The sequence below is a fragment of the Lipotes vexillifer genome, unplaced genomic scaffold (assembly GCF_000442215.2).
Source record: "Lipotes vexillifer unplaced genomic scaffold, Lipotes_vexillifer_v1.1 scaffold76, whole genome shotgun sequence".
Taxonomy (NCBI): Eukaryota; Metazoa; Chordata; class Mammalia; order Artiodactyla; family Lipotidae; genus Lipotes; species Lipotes vexillifer.
Genome location: NW_006773751.1, coordinates 1,429,665 through 1,452,920, shown reverse-complemented (window position 1 = coordinate 1,452,920; position 23,256 = coordinate 1,429,665). Strand labels below are relative to the sequence as shown.

At 35.3% G+C, this 23,256-nt stretch overlaps 1 protein-coding gene across 2 annotated transcripts in view; it reads left to right on the top strand.

The window, feature by feature from the left end:
• The window catches only part of XPR1 (xenotropic and polytropic retrovirus receptor 1), a 212,522-nt gene that overhangs the window by 150,121 nt on the left and 39,145 nt on the right, over nucleotides 1-23,256 (top strand). The window contains exons 7-11 of one of the 2 annotated variants that reach the window (XM_007448513.1): nucleotides 2,892-2,973; nucleotides 12,555-12,745; nucleotides 12,951-13,130; nucleotides 21,890-22,061; nucleotides 23,198-23,251. In XM_007448513.1, coding sequence (XP_007448575.1) covers nucleotides 2,892-2,973; nucleotides 12,555-12,745; nucleotides 12,951-13,130; nucleotides 21,890-22,061; nucleotides 23,198-23,251 — 679 coding nt within the window. The remainder of the gene's footprint in view (nucleotides 1-2,891; nucleotides 2,974-12,554; nucleotides 12,746-12,950; nucleotides 13,131-21,889; nucleotides 22,062-23,197; nucleotides 23,252-23,256) is intronic. The other variant, XM_007448514.1, reaches the window with a different exon arrangement.

Here is a 23,256-nt window from a genome sequence, read left to right as displayed (position 1 = left end):
TAAAAACTCCTGCTCTTCAAAAGACAACGTTAAGAGAATGAAAAGCAACAGACTAGGAGAAAATGTTTTAAAAATATATCTGATAAAAGACTTGTACCCAGAACATATAAAGAACTCTAGTACTCAATAATAAGAAAACAAACAACCCAACTTAAAAATGGGCAGAAGATCTTAATCAAAGATGTCTGGGTGGCAGATAAACATGTGAATAGATGCTTAGTATCATTAGTAGGGAAATGCAAATTAAAACCACAATGGGGTAACACACACCTATCAGGATGACTGAAATTAAAAAGATTGACATACTAAATCTTGGAGGACCAAGAACTCTGATACCGCATATGCTGCTGGTGGAGTATAAAATGATGTAACCACACTGGAAAATAATTTGGCCGTTTCTTAAAAAGTTAAACCTTCCCCTGCAGTGAGATCTAGCCATTACACTCCTTGTTATTTACCCAAGACAAATGAAGCATATGTTCATATAAAAACAAACGTTCATAGCAGCTTTATTCATAATAGCCTAGAACTGGTAACAACCCAAATGTCTGTCAGTAGATGAATAGGTAAACAATGTGGTATATCCATGCAATGGAGTACTACTCAGCAATAAAAAGAATAAACCTTGATATATGGAACAACATGATGCATCTCAAAATAATTATTCTGAAGAAATAAGCCAGACCAAAAAAGAATATATACATTATAGTTTTGTTTACCTAAGACTCTGGAAAATGCCAACTAACATACAGTGGCAGAAAGCAGGTTTGCCGCTGCCTGGAGGTGGGATGGGATGTAGTAAGAGGAAAAGAATTACATTAGGGCAAAAGGAAACTCTTCGGGATGATAGACAATGTTCATTGCCTTGGTTATGGTGATAGTTTCATAGGTGTTTACATATGTCAAAATATCAGATTTTGTACACCTTAAATATGTACAGTTTATTATATGTCAATTTAGTCAGAAAAACAGTTAAAAAAAAACACACATGGGGCTTCCCTGGTGGCACAGTGGTTGAGAGTCCGCCTGCCAATGCAGGGGACACAGGTTCGTGCCCCGGTCTGGGAAGATCCCACATGCCGCGGAGCAGCTGGGCCCTTGAGCCATGCCTGCTGAGCCTGCGCGTCCGGAGCCTGTGCTCCACAACGGAAGAGGCCACAACAGTGAGAGGCCCGCGTACCGCAAAAAAAAAACAAAAACAAAACAAAAAAAACACAGGCATATTATAGTCACACTGCTTGAAAATTAAAGAAAAATCTTAAAAGCATCCAGAGAGGAAAGACACAAGTTTTATACTTTAAATATGTGCAGTTCATTGTATGTCAATTATATTTCAATAAAGCTGTTAAAAATAAGGAAATTAATTTTGAAAAATTAAGTTTTTAGAACTGCATGTAGAAGGGATAGAGCTAAAGAAAACATTGAAATGGTTATCTCTGGTGAGGAGGGAAGGATTTTGGAACTGGAAGGGATAAGGATTTCAAAGAAATGGAAATGTGCTCTTCTAAAGATGGGTGATAGGTTTAGGTACCTTTTATTATTGTCTCTAATAGTCCAAATACATTATTTATATGTATATGTGTGTGTATACACACACACACACACATCCTTTTGTAAATATGATAAATTACACAATTAAAAAATTTTTTTTGAAAAAGACAAATGACCATCTTCCTTCTGAATGCTTTCAGTCCTAAACTAATATACAGTTATCTATTACTGATGAATAATAAGTAAGTCAGAGGAAGTCTCAGTGTTTTTTTTCATTTAAAGGTTTTTAGAAAACATTTGAAGAATCTTAAATGTAACATCACCTCTAACAATTTCTTTTATAACATTCATAGCAAATATTTAAAAAGATAAGATCATCTCTCCATATTTCTCATCTATTTATGTTTAAAGTATCAGGCACTTTCTTTTATTTATTTTGGAAAGCAGTAGATTTCTTTTTATTATTTTCTAAATTTAAAATTACATTTATAATAGAGAAAAATAATTTTTGCGTGTACACATCCTGGAGATTTTTTTTTTTTTTTTTTTTTGGGTGCGTTGGGTCTTTGTTGCTGCGTGTGGGCTTTCTCCAGTTGGGGCAGTCGGGGGCTACTCTTCATTGTGGTGTGTGGGCTTATTGTGATGGCTTCTCTTGTTGCGGAGCATGGGCTCTAGGCGTGTGGGCTTCAGTAGTTTCAGCATGTGGGCTCAGTAGTTGTGGCATGAAGGCCCTAGGGGCTGTGGGCTTCAATAGTTGTGGTGTGAGGGCTCTAGAGCACAGGCTCAGTAGTTGTGGCGCACAGGCTTAGTTGCTCCATGGCATGTGGATTCTTCCAAGACCAGGGCTCAAACTGGTGTCCCCTGCATTGGCAGGCGGATTCTTAACACTGTGCCACCAGGAAAGCCCCCATCCTGGAGATTCTGACATGAGTGTATGTTTAAAAATTCACTTTAAGGTACTCCAATATAATACTGTAAGTACTCAGAAAATGAGTATTCTTATTTTTATCATTGTCTCTAATTATATAGTACCAAATATGTGAACTCAAATTGAGTAATACTGACTTAAAAATTTAAATATGTACACACTGTAAAAGTGAAATTGCACTTAAATCTCTCTTATAAGAAAACTCAGTATGTATATAATTTGATGCCTGAGATTCTAATTCTCTTTATTTAGTGACACAGATTTCTATAAAATAATTAGAATAAACGGGCAACTCAATTCTAGTATTATTGGATAATGAAGGATGATTCCCTGGTCCAGATTTACAAAAATTCAGATCATAAAATATGTTCATGGTAGAACTTTGAGGCTTATGGTGCTAATTTATTACACTGTATACTAAATGTATTCAATATTTTGCCCTTTACTCAAAATGCTGTTTTTCTGTCCACAGCCTGCACCAGCATGGACTACTTTTAGAGTTGGCCTATTTTGTGGAATATTCATTGTACTGAATATTACCCTTGTGCTTGCCGGTGAGTAGTTTAAATTTTTAATTAAATTATTACTAATCTGCTTATGTCATATTCTGTCCCTCTACCAAAGTTACTAGCAAACTACCAAAGCTACTGAAAGAGAAATCTGTCAGGGCTAAGTTTTTTGTTTTTATAAATGATGGGAGGGTGGGTGTTGGTTATTTTGGTTTGTTTTCCCCTTTGGATATAATTATCCCTTTAAACATTGCTAGATTGTGACTCCTTATTCTCCATCATTTTCAGCATTTAGTTATCAATAACCTCAGCTCCCTTGATCACAGATGAGAGTAAATAAGATTTTACAAAATTTATGCACTAAGGTCATTTACTTTGCTTTTTGGAGACTCTCTCACATCCTTTCCAGAACCTGTTTACAATTACTTTGCATATAATTTTAAGAAAATTAATTATATAATATTCTATTCTATAGCAGTTAAAAATTATAAAGAGGTAGGAGGAATTGCTAGAAACAAGTACATTCCCAACATCAAGAAATGATGTAGCAACAAGGGAGGCATAATCTTACTAAACCTCCCAACAGAATTTGACTTACCTCTCAGCAGCATTTTGACATTGTGGATCATTCCTTCTTGAAACTCTTCAGTTCATTTTGCTGGGAAACCACACTCTGCTGGTTTTCTTATTAAACTTTGCTGGCAGTTTTTTCCCAGACTCCTTTCTAGCTCTTCTTTTCTTTTGGCATCTAAATGTTAGGAGGTACCACTGGGTTCAGTCCTCAGATCTTTCTCTGTCTACATTCATTTCCTTGCTAGGCAATCTTATTGAAGCCTATGGCTATAAATATCATCTATATGCTAATAACTCCCAAATTATATACTGTTTCCTCTGAATGATATCTAATTGGATACTTAGATGTCTAATAGGCATCTTAAACTTATGTGGACAAATTTATTTTATCACTAAATATGCTTTATCTTCCATATAGCATCACCTCTCATCAGTTTCTCAGGCCAGAAACCTTTAGCCTCTTTTCCCTCATACCTCATCTCCAGTCCATCAGCAAATCCTGTTGCTCTGTCTTCAAAACATGCTCTGAATCTGACCACCTCCACCAGTGCCTTGTCTAGCAACCATTTCTTTCTTAGTACACTGCAGCAGCCTCCTGAATTTGTCTCCATACAGCCAATCTTGCCTCTCTGTAGTCAGCAGTGTCTTTTTGATGCAAGTTAGATCACGTCACTCTCCTCTTCAAAATTCATTAAATGGCTTCTCTTAAAATAAAATTGAAAGTTCCGACTATGGTGTGCAAGATCTCGTCCCTTTGGCCCTTTCTAACTTCATATTCTGTCATCCTTCCCACACTCAGTTTCACTTGGTTTCACTGTTTCCATCCACATTTGTTTTGTTACTGTTCCTTGAACACACCAAGCTCATTCCCATCTATGAGCCCTTTCAATTGCCTAAAAGGCCCTTCCCCAAGATGTCTACATAGCTTACTCCCTCACTTCATGTAGTCTCTACTCAAATGCCACCTCCTTAGTAAGGCCTTCCCTGATCAGCCTACCCTAAAATAGCCTGTTCTATCCCTTTAGCCTACATCAGTTTTCTTTGGAGCACTTGTGACATATTTTGTTTCATATTATCTGCTTTCCCATTGGAATATAAATTCCTTAATGCCTTGGCTTTTGTCTCTCCTGTTCACCATTGTATCTCCAGCACCTAAAACATTGCCTGGGATATAGCACGGTTCAGAAAATGTTGGTTGAAGTTTGAATGGGTGGAACAGAAGGACAGAGATGAAATTAAATGATATACAGAAAACACACAAACAGCAAAAAAACACAAATCTCAAAGATTCTTGAATTTGAGGACTTTTACTTTAAGGGCAGATAATCCTGGTATACCTCAAGAGTCTGTGCACTTGGGGCTTCCCTGGTGGTGCAGTGGTTAAGAATCCGCCTGCCAATGCAGGGGTACATGGGTTCAAGCCCTGGTCCGGGAGGATACCACATGCCACGGAGCAACTAAGCCTGTGCGCCACAACTACTGAGCCTGCGCTCTAGAGCCCGCAAGCCACAACTACTGAGCCCGCGTGCCAGAACTACTGAAGCCCACATGCCTAGAGCCCGTGCTCCACAACAAGAGAAGCCACCGCAATGAGAAGCCCTTGCACCTCAACAAAGAGTAGACCCCGCTTGCCACAACTAGAGAAAGCCTGCACGCAGCATTGAAGACCCAATGCAGCCAAAAATAAATAAAAATAGGGCTTCCCTGGTGGCGCAGTGGTTGGGGGTCCGCCTGCCGATGCGGGGGGCACGGGTTCGTGCCCTGGTCCGGGAGGATCCCACATGCCGCGGAGCGGCTGGGCCTGTGGTCCATGGCCGCTGGGCCTGCGCGTCCGGAGCCTGTGCTCCGTGACGGGAGAGGCCACAGCAGTGAGAGGCCTGCGTGCCCACCCCCCCAAAAAAATAAAAATAATAAAAAAAATAAATAAACTTATTTTTTAAAAAAAGAGTCTATGTATTTGTGCTTATAATAACTGTGAGTCATTAATAAAGGATTAAATTCTGTTCAGTGAAGTCTGCACAGAAAATGACTTAGAAATAGATGTTATTGTATAAATATCCATTATAATCTGTTTTGGACTTTTAGTAATTATAATGCTGCCTGAACAAGGAAGGTTTGTATCACTGTCACACTTAAACTATTCTCGATTCCAGGGTCTATGTATTTTTCATTTTTGTATTTCAAGTTCCTAACACAGTGCCAGACATATAGATGTTCAAGAAATAATTTACTGAATTCATTATTCCTCATAAACATTCTTCTTAATTAAGATTGTCAGATTGCATATTATGAAATTATAGCCCAGGTTGTAATGGCTTTTAGATAGTGTGTGAACTTTACGTATTAACAGTGTATTTTCATTTGTATGTTTAGAGTTCTCCTTCCCACCAATTTTACTAAAAACTAACTCTGTTATTGTCTACTGTAAGCTCATGTTTTAAAATTGGTATACTTTATGTTCATATTTAAATCTAGCTCTGTGTCTTCAGGGATGAATGCAGTTTACTTATATATAATGCATGTAAATACTACAATAAAAAGCCTAGCCCTAGATTATCAAGCTAGCTGTTATGGAAAGAACACTGACTTATCTACAAAAGGCCTTGCCTGGTTGCAGTCCCAGCTCAACTGTTTCTTAATTGTTTTGGCTTTAAAGACATGACTTAACTTCTCTGAAACACTTTCCTCATTTGTTAAATGAGCTTAATACCTTACAAGAACAGGGTTGTATTAGAATTCATTCAACAAGTAAATTTTATGTATCTATGATTATGCTTGATAATCTTGAGTCTTAAGATAGATAAGAGAATTCCTTTCCTTATGAAGCTTATTACACGAGGGAGATTAAGACATATTAAAACAATAATAATACACTACAAAATAGAAGTGTTTTCTAAGCAGGTCAAGAGAAAAAGTGATTACTTTCAAATGAGGGCATCAGGGAAGACTTTACTCATCTGTGTGTGAAATTTTTTTTCTTTCCAAGGTAAGCATGGTGTTATCATCATCACCATTATTAAATAAGACATAAGAATAGATAAACTTCATTCTTTTTATGTGAGTGAATTGAAATGAAGGTTTCTTAAATTCAGGGGCAAGTTGGAGTTTTGCTTTCTTTCGTATGTATAGCCTACATTTTTGTGAGACGGTCTGATTTATTTTCTAATGTGTGTGCTTTATGCATTTAGTGTTGTGTATTTATGTTCTCTCACCTCAGAACCCATCTTTGTTTAATCTTTGTGTGTCTGTGGGGGTGGCAGGGTAAATACAGTTAAAGCCAGCTGTCTATCCTTATTTATCTCCCAGTGGTTGTGTAAATGATAACAGAGTTGAAAATTGAGACAGAAACACAGCAGTAGTAATGCATGTACAAGCATGATTCTTATTTTTTCAAACATTCACATTAAAAAAAATAATGTGTGGGCTTCTCTGGTGGTGCAGTGGTTGAGAGTCCACCTGCCGATGCAGGGGACACGGGTTCATGCCCCGGTCCGGGATGATCCCACGTGCCGCAGAGCGGCTGGGCCCGTGAGCCATGGCCGCTCAGCCTGCGCGTCCAGAGCCTGTGCTCCGCAATGGGAGAGGCCCCAACATTGAGAGGCCCGCGTACCGCAAAAAATTAAAAAAATATATATAATGTGCATAATTGCTATGGTTTCTCAAGGGGACATGACCTGATATTTAATAATTTGTCTGAAATTCACATATTCCAGATATTTAGTGTTATGAAGATGAAAAGTTACCTGTTGAGATTTTTTAAAACTTGTTCTTATAGTTTCCTAGTAACCTGTACTTAATTGATATAATAATAATATATCATATTTCACTTTCTGGTTTGACAAAGACAAGAGTTTGACCATTTAAACTGCGTATAAAGGAACCCTTCTACATTGTTGGTGGGAATGTAAATCGGTACAGCCACTATGGAGAACAGTATGGAGGTTCCTTAAAAACTGAAAAAAGAGCTGCCATATGATCCAGCAATCCCACTCCTGGGCATATACACAGAGAAAAACATAATTAGAAAAGATACATGCACCCCAATGTTCATTGCAGCACTATTTACAATAGCCAGGACATGGAAGCAACTTAACGTCCATCAACAGAGGAATGGGTAAAGAAGATGTGGTACATATATATACAATGGAATATTACTCAGCCATAAAAAAGAATGAAATAATGCCATTTGCAATAACATGGATGGACCTAAAGATTGTCATACTGAGTGAAGTAAGTCAGACAGCGAAGGACAAATACCGTATGATATTGCTTGTATGTGAAATCTAAAAAGTTGGTACAAATGAACTTATTTTAAAAACAGAAATAGAGTTACAGATGTAGAAAACAATCTTATGGTTACTGGGGGGGATTGACATGTACACCCTACTATATATAAAATAGATAGCTAATAAGTACCTACTGTATAGAACAGGGAACTCTACTCAATACTCTGTAATGACCTATGTGGGAAAAGAATCTAAAAAAGAGTGGATATGTGTATATGTATAACTGTTTCACTTTGCTGTACAGCAGAAAGTAGCACAACATTGTAAATCAACTATATTCCAATAAAAATTTTTTTTTAAGTGCATATAAGGGGCTTCCCTCAGTGGTTGATGGTTGAGAGTCCGCCTGCCGATGCAGGGGACACGGGTTCATGTCCCGGTCCGGGAAGATCCCACATGCGGCAGAGCGGCTGGGCCCATGAGCCATGGCCACTGAGCCTGCGCGTCTGGAGCCTGTGCTCCGCAACAGGAGAGGCCACAACAGTGAGAGGCCCACGTACCACAAAAAAAAAAAAAAATAAGTAAAAAGAAAAAAAAAAAGTGCATATAAGAGTGTGAAATAGCAAGCACTCATACACTAGTGGTAAAGTATTAATTGTTGCAGTCTCTTTAGAGGATAATTTGGCAGCATATGTAAAAATTTTTTAATACAATCACTTTGATTAAGCAATTTTATTTCTAGAAGTTTATCTTATAAACATACTTATACATGGGTGCAAAGACATATATGAAAGCAGGGTATTCACCACTATTTTGTTTATAATAGCAAAATCCTAGGAACGGCTCAAATGTCTATCAGGAACTGTTTAAAAAAATAAATGACATTACCCCTATACAATGGAATACCATGAAGATATGAAAGTGAATGAGTGGAAGTGGGTATAGTACTTTGGAGAACTGTTTGGTAGTATCACCAAAACTAAATATAACTATGCTGTGTTGTTTCTACCTTTTGGCTAATGTGAACATGCATATACATGGATTTGTTTGGGTACCCGTTTTCAGTTTTTTCGGATATATACCTAGGAGTGGAATTGCTTAATTATATGATAATGCTTTTTAACCTTCTGAGGTACCACCAAATTGTTTTCCACAGAGGCTCCACCATTTTCTGTTTCCACCAGCAATTTATGAGGGTTCTGTTTTCTCCACATTCCCAACAACACTTGTGATTTCCCTTTTTTTTTTCTTAATTATAGCCATCCTAGTGGGTTTGAAGTAGTTTCTTGTTATGGTGTTGATTTGCATTTTTCTAATGACATAGAGCATCTTTTCATGTGCTTATTGGCTATTTGTATATTTTCTTTGGAAAAATATCTATCCAAGTCTTTGCCCATCTTTAAATTGAGTTGTCTTATTGCTAAGTTACTAGAGTTCTTTATATATTCTGGATACTAGACCCTTATCAGATATATAATTTGCAAATATTTTCTCCCATTCTATAGATTGTCATTTTACTTTCTTGATAATGTCCTTTGATGCACAAAATTTTTTAACTTGGTGAAATCCAGTTTATCTGTTTTTGTTGTTATTCATGCTTTTGGTGTCATATCTAAGACTTCCATTGCCAAATCCAGGGTCCTGAAGGTTTACCCTTATATTTTCTTCTAAGAGTTTTATGGTTTTAGCTCTTATATTTAGCTCAATGATCCATTTTGAACTAATTTTTGTGCATGCTGTGAAGTATGGATTCAACTTCATTCTTTTGCATGTGAGTATCCAAATGTCTCAGCACCACTTGTTGAATAGAATATTCTTTTTCATTGAATAGTCTTGGTTCTCTTATTGAAAATCAATCAGCCATAGATGTATAAGTTTATATCTGAGGTCTCAATCTATTCCATTTGTCTATATATCTTTTTTTATGCCAGTACCACACTATTTTGTAGTACAGTTTGAAATCATGAATTGTGAGTTCTCCAACTTTGTTCTTTTTTCAATATTGTTTTGGCTATCTGGGGCCTCTTACAATTCCATATGAATTTGAGTATTGATTTGACATTTCTGCAAAAAAAAAGGCCATTAAAATTTGTATATGGATTGTATTGAATCTGTAGAATACTTTGGGTAACATTGCCATTTGAACAAGTCTTCCAATCCATGAACATGGGATTTCTTTCAGCAGTGTTTTGTAGTTTTCAATGTACAAGTCTTTCACCTCCTTGGTTAGATTTATTCCTTGGTGTTCTATTGTTTTGTTTGCTATTGTAATTGGAATTGTTTTCTTAATTTCATTTCAGATTGTTCATTGGTGGTTTATATAAGGACAACTGAATTTTGTGTGTTGATTTTTATTTTTTTATTTTTTGGCTGCGTTGGGTCTTCATTGCTACGTGCGGTCTTTCTCTAGTTGCGGCGAGCAGGGGCTACTCTTCGTTACCGTGCTCGGGCTTCTCATTGTGGTGGCTTCTCTTATTGCAGAGCACAGGCTCTAGGCGTGCAGGCTTCAGTAGTTGTGGCACACAGGCTTAGTTGCTTCATGGCATGTGAGATCTTCTGGACCAGGGCTCGAACGCGTGTCCCCTGCATTGACAGGAGGATTCTTAACCACTGTGCCCCCAGGGAAGTCCCTTTGTGTTGATCTTGTACTCTGCAACTTTGTTGACTTTATTAGCTCTAGTAGTTTAATTGTGTATTCTTTGGAATTTATACTTATTATTTTTGTTTCCTGACTCTTATAATATATATGTGGTCTTTGGTTGGGAATCAGGATGTAAGACTATATATATATATTTTTATTTTCAATCTCCTAACTAATCTTCTTGCTACCGTACTTGTTCCTTTGCAGTCTGTTCTTCACATGACAGCTACAGTAGTCCTTTAAAATTATTAATTTGGTCATACCAATTATGTGAAAAACCTTTCATTGGCTTCATACATCTGAGTAAAAGCTTAAGTCTTGACAAAGTCCTACCTGATCTGCCTGTAGGTAACTTATTCATTCCAGTCATGGTGCCCTGTCCTTCTTCCTGTTCCTGGACTACACAAGGCTTATACCTATCTTAAGGCCCTTTGTACTTTCCCTCTACTTGGAGCCCTGTTCCTCCAGAGAGTCACATGATTAAGTCTCTATTTCCTTAAGGTTCCTGCAAATGTCATCTTCTGAGAGGTTTTCTTGACCACCCTACCTAAAATAGCACCTAACATTCTTTATCTCTTTACTTTTTTTCCTTCAAAATACTTATCTCACTATCTGACATTATACAGAATAGAAGTTGCCTGAAGACAGGTATTTTGTCTGTTGTTCACTCCTGAATCTCCAGCTTTTAGAATGGTGTCACACATAATGGGCACCCAATAAATATTTGTCAAATTAATGAAAAAATGAATTTTCATCAAGTAAAAAGAAACTGATATATACTGAATATTCAAAAATGGGCCAAACGTACTGTTTTAGGCATTTAGTATATATTGTTCAGATTTAATCTTCTTAACAAACTTATGAGAATAGATATTCTCCCCATTGACCAACAAAGAAACTGAGACTTAGAGAAATTTAATAATGTGCCCTAGTAAAGCTAGGATTTGCAATCTGGTCTGTAGTATTTGACTCCAAAGCAAAGGTTTTCTCTACCCTGTTATTTTAAAATTATTAAATGTGCTATGTGTTATAGAGAGTACAAAGATAAATAATAAATGGTTATTTAAGTATATAAGATGTATATAATTAAATTTCAAATGAGTAGTGCTAACAGTAAATTTTATAGTTATTTGGAAAACTGAGAAAGTGGTAGCGAAATTGAAATGTTTGGCACAGAGTAGGCTCAGAATGAAACATTGATTCAATAAATTTATGAACAGGTGAGAATCTGGTTCTTAAGTAATAAGTAGAAATAGAATTGGTCAAAAGAAAGAGCAAGGCCATTTTAGGTACAGGGGACAACATAAGCAAAAAAGTGAATTTGTTAAAAGGATAATAAAACTTATCAGGAAATAAGAATTTAGGGGCACTATGAGATAAGTTTGGGAAACTTAATTGGAGATCAGATTGTGAAGAACTTGAATTGCGAGGCTGAAACGTTTGAATTTTATAATTATTGGAGATCTATAGGATAGTAGTGATACTGAACGTTTGTATGGGCATATGAGCAATTGAATGTAGTAATTAAGAGTATGGGCTTTGGAGCAAAACTGTCTGAGTTAAAATCCTGGCTCTGCTTTATCCTAGCTTGGTAAACCTGAGCAAATTACTTAACTTCTCTGCTGTAGTTTTCTCATCAATCAAATGGAGATAATAGTTTTTAACTCACAGAGCCATTGTGAAGATTAGATGAATTGTTATATGTAAAAATACAATCCTTAGCACATAGTAAGCATTCTGTAAATACTAATTGTTGTCATTTATATGACATTTCAGTTTTCACATTGCTTTCATATATACTCTTTCTTATAATTTTCATAGTAACGCTGTGAGCTAGGCATTACTATATCCAGTTCAGTGATAGACAAAACAAAGCCAGAGAAGTTGTGTCATGCCAGAAATCCCCAGCTGACAGAACTGATCTGATGGTTCTAAATTATTTCACCATGGACTAACATGCTGAAAGTCAAATTTTAGGAAAATTTTTCTGGTGGAATTTTGCAGAGTGAAATGAAGAAGAGAAAGAACCTCGAAGCAAGTTTACCAGGCTCTTGAGATAACCTAGGTTTACGTTTTATTTATTAAAAATTCTTATGCCAGGGTTATATCCTTGAGAATTAAGAGAAAGACAATTAATGGAGACATTATAAATTTTCTAACTAACCAATTAGTTGATATTCTTTCAGCTGTATTTAAACTTGAAACAGATAGAAGTATTTGGCCCTTGATAAGAATCTATCGCGGTGGCTTTCTTCTGATTGAATTCCTTTTTCTACTGGGCATCAACACATATGGTTGGAGACAGGCTGGAGTAAATCATGTGCTCATCTTTGAACTTAATCCGAGAAGCAATTTGTCTCATCAGCATCTCTTTGAGGTAATCAAAGCAAGACATAAAATCCCATGGATATAGTTTACATTAGCTATATAGCTGGTTTAGTGGGTACTAAAATCTATTTGAAAAGGATTGTTGATAATAATAATTAAACATTTTTCTTACCTCTGTTTTAGTAAAGATTTTTTAAGTAATGGTAGAAATAAAAATAATTTTCTTTCTTTTTGTCTTTCCCATCCTTTATCAGATTGCTGGATTCCTCGGGATATTGTGGTGCCTGAGCCTTCTGGCATGCTTCTTTGCTCCAGTTAGTGTCATCCCCACATATGTGTACCCACTTGTCCTTTATGGGTTTATGGTTTTCTTTCTCATCAACCCCACCAAAACTTTCTATTATAAATCCCGGTTTTGGCTGCTTAAACTGCTGGTAAGTCCAGAAATTTGTGTATCATTTTTAGAGTGGTATATTGGTCATTGGCTTCCTCCAGAATGAAAACAAAACTCCTGTATTGCACAACTTCAGAAGGCATGTTCACATTGTAGTCTAAATGAGTGGTACCCCAGCTCCAGGGGCAAAGAATACAGTATGGCTTGTACATCTAATGTTGTGCAGTAACAGTGGCCCTGGGAAAAGCACTCATGCATTTTTTCCTCCAAAATGGAATATGAAGTGTCGAGATATTGAAATGACTTTGCAAATTAATATTTCATAACTAATTACTTTAAAGATTAATCAACTGTGATAACATGTAGAATTTTCCCTTTTTTTAAGTGGTAAAACTATTACTTTCCTGTTAAATTGCTATAAGTAGTCAATCAAACATTTTTATTTTTTGAAGTATTGGTTCTCTAAAAGCAGTAGGAATATCTTGTCAGATCACCAAGTTTAATTTGAGAAATTGACTTTATAAATTCCATTTCTTCTTCCACTTTACCTATTTCTTAATGATCTCAAAATCAAGCAGTCTCAGCATTAGGGTATAGAATTTCCTGCAAAAATGGTAGCTATATTTTTTGGGATATTGTAGATTGCTCTGGAAAGGAACTTATGCTTACTTCCAAATTTAACCAGCTCTATTTTGAAAATCAATTGGGAATGCTTTCGTATAATTATTTCTTAGATTACAAATTACAACTAACAGTAGAGTGAAGGTTAGTAATTAAATTGACCAATCTCCACAGACTTCCAGAATTCTCATAATTATCGTCTCACTTTTTTTTCACCTTATAAAGTATGTTGCCTTGAAAACTATAGTTTTAATTTCTTTCTCCTTTTGTATGCCCCTTAGGTTTAGGATAATTTTTGTTGTTGTTCTTAGCAATATGCTCTCTTTAGCATTAACTAAATTTTTAAAATCTGAAGGAATAAAATATGACCTTCCAATTAAAAAAACATAGTAAGCAGTCAACGAATAAAAGCAGCCTATGTTCCAATGTAGGCAGGTATTTATAGCAATCTGAAAAAGAAAATGGCCCAAATCTTGATTTTTTTTCCCCCCAAAGTTAATTGTTCATTTATTTGTATTTCTTCTTTCTTCCACTAGGATTTTTATCACAAACAGAGAATCTCCCTCTTTTCCACCAACTTCATTCAATATAAATAAATAAATAAGCAAGCAAACAAGGAAGCAAATCATTCCCTTCAAGTATAGCACCACTAGGCCTAATTTTGAGTTTGAATTCTGAGTGTGGAACTTTGATGTTCAAGCATATTTTAATAAGTCATAAGTTATACTATCACCTTTAATTTTTGTCATCATCTAGAAAACATGCTTTTTAGAGTTTTTTTTAATTTAAGACAAAAGAAAAAATTGAGCCATTTTTTTCTTTGAAATTTATACTAAAAATAAATCATTTCCTGTTAGTACAACAATATTAGATTACCTTTCTTATTTTGAGATTGTCATTTTATTTCTAGATTTTGTGGAGTTTCTAAACTGTTATTTGCATAAAAAATGTAATATTCTTCTGGTTACAAGGAAATAACTACAAGATTATAAACACCTATTTTTCCTTCCTAAATTATTGTGAAATCTCTATAAAGTTATTTTCAAATGAGATTTGAAAGACTTAGAAAACTCAGGTGTTAATATGATTGCATCATTACAATAACAAAATAATACAGTTGTGTACATCATGTGCTAAGTGAACATTTCCCCAGTGCATCCTTCTTTGTTTAAATAGGAAGCGGGTATGATTCATGAATGACCAGTTATTCTTATTAGCAGAACGATTCCCCATTGAGTAGACATTTATCTGTGCATCTGTTGTATGTTAATAAATGAGGACTGTTGATGGAATGGGTTGGCAGGGGTGTAATAAGAAATAAGAGAATAGTAAAATATACTCTCAGAAGCAGTGAAATACGGAAGCAAGCATTGTGATTTGGTATGTTTGTAATAATTGTAAATAGTAAAAATGTTATTTATAGATTATTTTAATATTAATTGACCTATTGACTTATTTTAATTCAAATCTCACTGAGAAAATTTACCCTTAGAGTTATTTCTAGTGATTTAACAAGAACGTTTCTACCCTAGTTATGTTTTTCTGATACAGCTTTTCTTAAAGCTTCATCCTAAAGTAAACTACATTTCCCTTTTTCTTTTTTTCTTTAATTTTTAGTGGAAAAAGAACATATGTCACTTGGCCATAGTGGTAGGCACTGGGCACCACTTATATTCATATTTAAATTTGAATCTATGGAATTGATATGTTACTCCTCTCCCCAAAAGAAGCTAAAGAAATTTTTTTAAGAAATTGATTTGTTTTGATATTAGTATTATATGTCAGATTAATACAGTTTATTTACATTCATTAGGTCATATATCCTCTCTCCAGATCTGTATTTGTCCTACTTGGAAATCCAGTTAGGAAGCATAAACAATGCCTCAGATTTTCTAAACAAAAGTATCAAGTTATTCTTATAGAAGGCTGCATAAAGTTTTTAAATTTGAGTCTTTTGCTATATTATTTTGGATTTGTTTTTTCCAGTATTTTCTTTAGTTGTATAATAAAAATTTTACATGTGTCTATTATAAGAATAGATTAGAGAAATGTTCTCATTTAATAATGTACTATTCCGGACATTTTATATGTATCAACTTATTTAATCCTTTTAATAAACCATGAGGTTGGAGCTACTATTAATCCACAGTTTATAAATGAGGAAACCTAGGTTCAGAGAAGTTAAATAAGGTCACAAAGCCAGGATGTAACAGAGATGGGATATGAACCCAGGCTTTCTGGCTCCATAATCTGTGTTCTTAAACACTATCATTTAACAGTTAGACCTGGTGGTCACTTTATCTACATGTTTAACTTTGATTAGTGGATCACCTAACAGGAATCTTAAAATCAGATTTGGAAAGAATGTGATTATCCACAAGTAGAAATTAAGACTTCATCTCCTTAACTGTTTATCTCCTTAACTTGATCATCTTAACTTAGAAGATGGTAACATTTATCCTTTGTAATAACTTGTTAGTAGTCTTTTTGTGTGTGTGGGTGAAACATCAGATATCCAGGTTGTCCGTAGCTTTCTTAATACAATTACTCAGTGAATTGTTATCATTTTAATTTAAATCACAACAAAGTAGAAGTTGAAAGACCTTAGCCAGAATAAGAAAGGAAGGAGAATTCTCACTCAAAAAGGGAAATTCAGGGCTTCCCTGGTGGCGCAGTGGTTGAGAATCTGCCTGCTAATGCAGGGAACACGGGTTCGAGCCCTGGTCTGGGAAGATCCCGCATGCCGCGGAGCAGCTGGGCCCGAGAGCCACAGCTACTGAGCCTGCGCGTCTGGAGCTTGTGCTCCACAACAAGAGGCCGCGACATGAGAGGGCTGCGCACTGCGAGGAATATCTTGTCAGATCACCAAGTTTAATTTGAGAAATTGACTTTATAAATTCCATTTCTTCTTCCACTTTACCTATTTCTTAATGATCTCAAAATCAAGCAGTCTCAGCATTAGGGTATAGAATTTCCTGCAAAAATGGTAGCTATATTTTTTGGGATATTGTAGATTGCTCTGGAAAGGAACTTATGCTTACTTCCAAATTTAACCAGCTCTATTTTGAAAATCAATTGGGAATGCTTTCGTATAATTATTTCTTAGATTACAAATTACAACTAACAGTAGAGTGAAGGTTAGTAATTAAATTGACCAATCTCCACAGACTTCCAGAATTCTCATAATTATCGTCTCACTTTTTTTTCACCTTATAAAGTATGTTGCCTTGAAAACTATAGTTTTAATTTCTTTCTCCTTTTGTATGCCCCTTAGGTTTAGGATAATTTTTGTTGTTGTTCTTAGCAATATGCTCTCTTTAGCATTAACTAAATTTTTAAAATCTGAAGGAATAAAATATGACCTTCCAATTAAAAAAACATAGTAAGCAGTCAACGAATAAAAGCAGCCTATGTTCCAATGTAGGCAGGTATTTATAGCAATCTGAAAAAGAAAATGGCCCAAATCTTGATTTTTTTTCCCCCCAAAGTTAATTGTTCATTTATTTGTATTTCTTCTTTCTTCCACTAGGATTTTTATCACAAACAGAGAATCTCCCTCTTTTCCACCAACTTCATTCAATATAAATAAATAAATAAGCAAGCAAACAAGGAAGCAAATCATTCCCTTCAAGTATAGCACCACTAGGCCTAATTTTGAGTTTGAATTCTGAGTGTGGAACTTTGATGTTCAAGCATATTTTAATAAGTCATAAGTTATACTATCACCTTTAATTTTTGTCATCATCTAGAAAACATGCTTTTTAGAGTTTTTTTTAATTTAAGACAAAAGAAAAAATTGAGCCATTTTTTTCTTTGAAATTTATACTAAAAATAAATCATTTCCTGTTAGTACAACAATATTAGATTACCTTTCTTATTTTGAGATTGTCATTTTATTTCTAGATTTTGTGGAGTTTCTAAACTGTTATTTGCATAAAAAATGTAATATTCTTCTGGTTACAAGGAAATAACTACAAGATTATAAACACCTATTTTTCCTTCCTAAATTATTGTGAAATCTCTATAAAGTTATTTTCAAATGAGATTTGAAAGACTTAGAAAACTCAGGTGTTAATATGATTGCATCATTACAATAACAAAATAATACAGTTGTGTACATCATGTGCTAAGTGAACATTTCCCCAGTGCATCCTTCTTTGTTTAAATAGGAAGCGGGTATGATTCATGAATGACCAGTTATTCTTATTAGCAGAACGATTCCCCATTGAGTAGACATTTATCTGTGCATCTGTTGTATGTTAATAAATGAGGACTGTTGATGGAATGGGTTGGCAGGGGTGTAATAAGAAATAAGAGAATAGTAAAATATACTCTCAGAAGCAGTGAAATACGGAAGCAAGCATTGTGATTTGGTATGTTTGTAATAATTGTAAATAGTAAAAATGTTATTTATAGATTATTTTAATATTAATTGACCTATTGACTTATTTTAATTCAAATCTCACTGAGAAAATTTACCCTTAGAGTTATTTCTAGTGATTTAACAAGAACGTTTCTACCCTAGTTATGTTTTTCTGATACAGCTTTTCTTAAAGCTTCATCCTAAAGTAAACTACATTTCCCTTTTTCTTTTTTTCTTTAATTTTTAGTGGAAAAAGAACATATGTCACTTGGCCATAGTGGTAGGCACTGGGCACCACTTATATTCATATTTAAATTTGAATCTATGGAATTGATATGTTACTCCTCTCCCCAAAAGAAGCTAAAGAAATTTTTTTAAGAAATTGATTTGTTTTGATATTAGTATTATATGTCAGATTAATACAGTTTATTTACATTCATTAGGTCATATATCCTCTCTCCAGATCTGTATTTGTCCTACTTGGAAATCCAGTTAGGAAGCATAAACAATGCCTCAGATTTTCTAAACAAAAGTATCAAGTTATTCTTATAGAAGGCTGCATAAAGTTTTTAAATTTGAGTCTTTTGCTATATTATTTTGGATTTGTTTTTTCCAGTATTTTCTTTAGTTGTATAATAAAAATTTTACATGTGTCTATTATAAGAATAGATTAGAGAAATGTTCTCATTTAATAATGTACTATTCCGGACATTTTATATGTATCAACTTATTTAATCCTTTTAATAAACCATGAGGTTGGAGCTACTATTAATCCACAGTTTATAAATGAGGAAACCTAGGTTCAGAGAAGTTAAATAAGGTCACAAAGCCAGGATGTAACAGAGATGGGATATGAACCCAGGCTTTCTGGCTCCATAATCTGTGTTCTTAAACACTATCATTTAACAGTTAGACCTGGTGGTCACTTTATCTACATGTTTAACTTTGATTAGTGGATCACCTAACAGGAATCTTAAAATCAGATTTGGAAAGAATGTGATTATCCACAAGTAGAAATTAAGACTTCATCTCCTTAACTGTTTATCTCCTTAACTTGATCATCTTAACTTAGAAGATGGTAACATTTATCCTTTGTAATAACTTGTTAGTAGTCTTTTTGTGTGTGTGGGTGAAACATCAGATATCCAGGTTGTCCGTAGCTTTCTTAATACAATTACTCAGTGAATTGTTATCATTTTAATTTAAATCACAACAAAGTAGAAGTTGAAAGACCTTAGCCAGAATAAGAAAGGAAGGAGAATTCTCACTCAAAAAGGGAAATTCAGGGCTTCCCTGGTGGCGCAGTGGTTGAGAATCTGCCTGCTAATGCAGGGAACACGGGTTCGAGCCCTGGTCTGGGAAGATCCCGCATGCCGCGGAGCAGCTGGGCCCGAGAGCCACAGCTACTGAGCCTGCGCGTCTGGAGCTTGTGCTCCACAACAAGAGGCCGCGACATGAGAGGGCTGCGCACTGCGATGAAGAGTGGCCCCCACTCCCCGCAACTAGAGAAAGCCCACGCACAGAAACGAAGACCCAACACAGCCAAAATAATAAATAAATAAATAATTTTTTTTAAAAAAGGAATTCAGATAAGTCCAAGATGAATTTGATTATGTGTTAATGTCAGGGAATTAAGTATGATCTGTTTATTTTCATTTCCACTCACCCTACCTCTGACCAAACTACTTGTTCCCTTCTGTGTATTTCCAGGGTATTTTGTATGCCTATCTGTAATAGCAGTTACCACATGGTGCTGTCATTATTTCTTTAGGTATTTATTATTTGACCAAAGGGATTGTGGGTCTTTAAGGGTACAGGCCATGTTTTATTTATTTAGTACCTCCACAATGCCTGACATATAGTAAATACTTAATAATCTTTGTTAAATGCATGAATGACTATAATTATGTTCTTTCCTTCATTAGTTGTCTTATACTAATACTTACCACTCCCTTCTTTCTTTCTTTTTTCATCTTCTGTAAATTTTCCCTTCCTTCCAATTTTTATTTTATGTCACTCCTTTCCTTTTCTAGTGCATCCCTCTATCTCTTTGTTTCTTATTTAATACACTGTCCTCCCCTTCTGCTCTTACAGAGGTTTTCTGTAATAGCCAGGTTTTGAGGCTGGGTGTGGCAGTTTGTGACAGTAATGGTAGTCTGTCTAACGTCAGTGAGAAATGAGAAGTTTGCCCTATGCTTCCAGTTTCACAAAAGTCCATGACTAGAGACTGAGTAAGACTTACTGATCCTTTGTTGTTATATCCTAAATTATTCTCTTGTTTCTGTCTCTTTGAATCTTTTAAATCCATTCTGTACCTAGAGTTTCTTAAAATATTATATAAACTGGTACCAGAACCTCTTTGTGCATAAATGATTAACATCTCAATCCCTAATACCTCCTACCCCACCCTACCCTGCAAAAAAAAAAAAGTTTGCTGTATCTGGAGCTTATGGTTGCAAATGGTAACATCTCATCTGGCTTACTGAACAACTTTCTGAAAGAGTAAGCGAGTGATCAGAGATTGAACTGTGGACACAAAATATATCAGCTCCAGAAAGTAATGTCTTAAAGCCTGTATCGTGTCCTGCAGACCCCTGGTCTAAATTCCAAAGCTCCAACACAATACCTGTCATAGATAGTTGACACCCGGGATTGATTTGTAATATAGTCATTTATTATTTCCCTGAAATAATCAAGGGAATTATGTAGAGAAAGAATAGAAAGAACCAGCCAAGTCTGAGAGAAGAGAGCCATAGTCTCCCAGGCTAGATATGTCCATTAAATGAATATCCCTAGATGGCAGGAGAGCTATAGCTTTAGACTCTTTTTCTCAAAACTGTTGCTTAGCCAGAATTCCTTGTTTTAGGAGTCCATTTTCACCTGTGTAAGATAGAAAGGGTCTAACAGGGTGAGGAGGAAAGCTGCCTTCATCCCATCTTCACTTCACTCAAGGCCTTTCAAGGCAGTCTGTACAGTGAGCTTATTTCTGGTGATTGGTATCTAATTCTTTCTCTCTCTGCGACGCCAGGATTTTCCTTTGCAGTAGTAAACAGGCTTCCACAGAATAGAGTCAGGAGGAGTTATTGTTATAGGTCTTCTGTAAAATGGGGATATGGATAACACCTAGCTCAGAATTGTTGTAGTTAATGGATTATAAGAAATGCATTATGAGAAAAATACACAGAGTGGATTAGTGCTCAAGACATATAACCTGAATTTATTTATCATTGTTTTTGTAACAGTGGGATGTGGGCTGATTTTTGTGGCATAATTTGAAGACAAATACAGTTATCACCATGGCATTAGTGAAATGAAAGTGACTTTGGTTAGAGCATAATACATACTTCAGATGAGGTGCTATCCTCCCCTTCCTATCCTGTGTAGGCAAAGAAGAGCTTTGTATTCAGTTAGCTAAGATGGGAGAATATTCCAGAAATTATCATAGCACATGGGTCTCCAGCAAAATTTAATTTAGACTCTAACGCTAAATGTCTTCTCCGTGCATTTGTGCCATTCTCTCCGCTTTCCACTTCAGCTCTTCCCACCTCTCTGCTTTCTGTTTTCTGACTGTAGCTATTCCTGCCTTCCCCCTGCCCCACCCTTTTAATTCCTTTCTTAGTTGTCCATTCAACTCATTCCCTTCATTACTAATTCTCAACCTAGCCACTGTTGCCAGGTCCCTGTGTTTGTGATTGGTTCATTGGTTTCCATTTTATCAACTAAAGTAATCATCCTGCAGGGTCAGACATGAATTAGAGAAATTTAATATGAACTTTCTTGTTTCTGTGTTTTCTGATTTTTTTTCTTTCTCCCAGTTTCGAGTATTTACAGCCCCCTTCCATAAGGTAGGCTTTGCTGATTTCTGGCTGGCCGATCAGCTGAACAGCCTGTCAGTGATACTGATGGACCTGGAATATATGATCTGCTTCTACAGTTTTGAGCTCAAATGGGATGAAAGTGGGGGCCTGTTGCCAAATGATTCAGAAGGTAGGGTATGAATGTGCATCCACACTACTGAACTGCCAGTGTAAACCAAGAAATACTGGGAATGATAACTGAGAAATTTAAGATCATCCAATAATATTACAAATTTAATTAAATGTACTTGGCACTCCTTTAGCAATCTCTTTATCTGATATAATTTGGCTCTTAAATTATATATTATAATTTTAGCTATTCATTTGCCAGGAGATTTACAACTTACACTTAAAGAATTCTAAAACTAAAAAACTTCTAATACATTGGTAATTAAATCACAGATGCTTTAGTGTCAACAATTGCCATCACAGTATTGCTTTACTATGATCAAAAATACTGATAATTTAGAAATTAGATCAAGTGCTTTGAGAAAGTCATTATAGATGTTTTTTAATTCTTCTTGGGGACCTTATTTTTCTTTTGGCTCTTTTTATCACTCTTTGTTTATGCCAGGTGTTCAAGTTATTAAGGAATTTTACCTTAATGACAAAGACCAACTTTAGACAGATTATGTAACATCTGACTAACAAAAGTTAATGAAGCCAGTGCCAACACATTTTCATTGGTTGCCAGCAGATCACAATTCTATTGTATGTTGAACCACTCTGATACATTTCCAGAATTTGAAGAAAATTGATTTTGGAACTCTATTCTTCTCATTTTAAAAGTATAAACTCTGCTGTTTGTTTTCTTTGTTCATTTTATTTAAAGAACAAGAGTGTGAACAAGCTATAGTGGGTATATTGTAGTGGTTTGGAGTTCATGAAATTGACTGGAGTCACCAGTGATATATATAGGTTTTCCAGATGTTTCAGAGCTAATTTTTTTCTCCTTGATTAGTGTACTCATCTTCTAATTGTCTTATAGTTTTACCACACTCCAAAGAAGGTGATTCCAGAATAGATAGTCAGAAATCTGAGCCAGCAGATTTTTCTAAGTTCCCACTGTGTATTTTACCTTCTCTCCTCAGCTTATCAACCACTAAAAAGTTTAAGAATATAATAGTTGCAAAGAAAAAAGTGATTCTGAAACCCAGGTTCCTTGCTTTTACGGACTTCCTAGTGGTTACAATATATGACTCTAAATGATGTGAACAAGTTATTTTTTTTTTAATTGTAGTCTTTTCTTCTTTGAAATCTTCACAGAACCAGAAATTTGCCACAATTACTCATATGGTGTGCGGGCTATTGTTCAGTGCATTCCT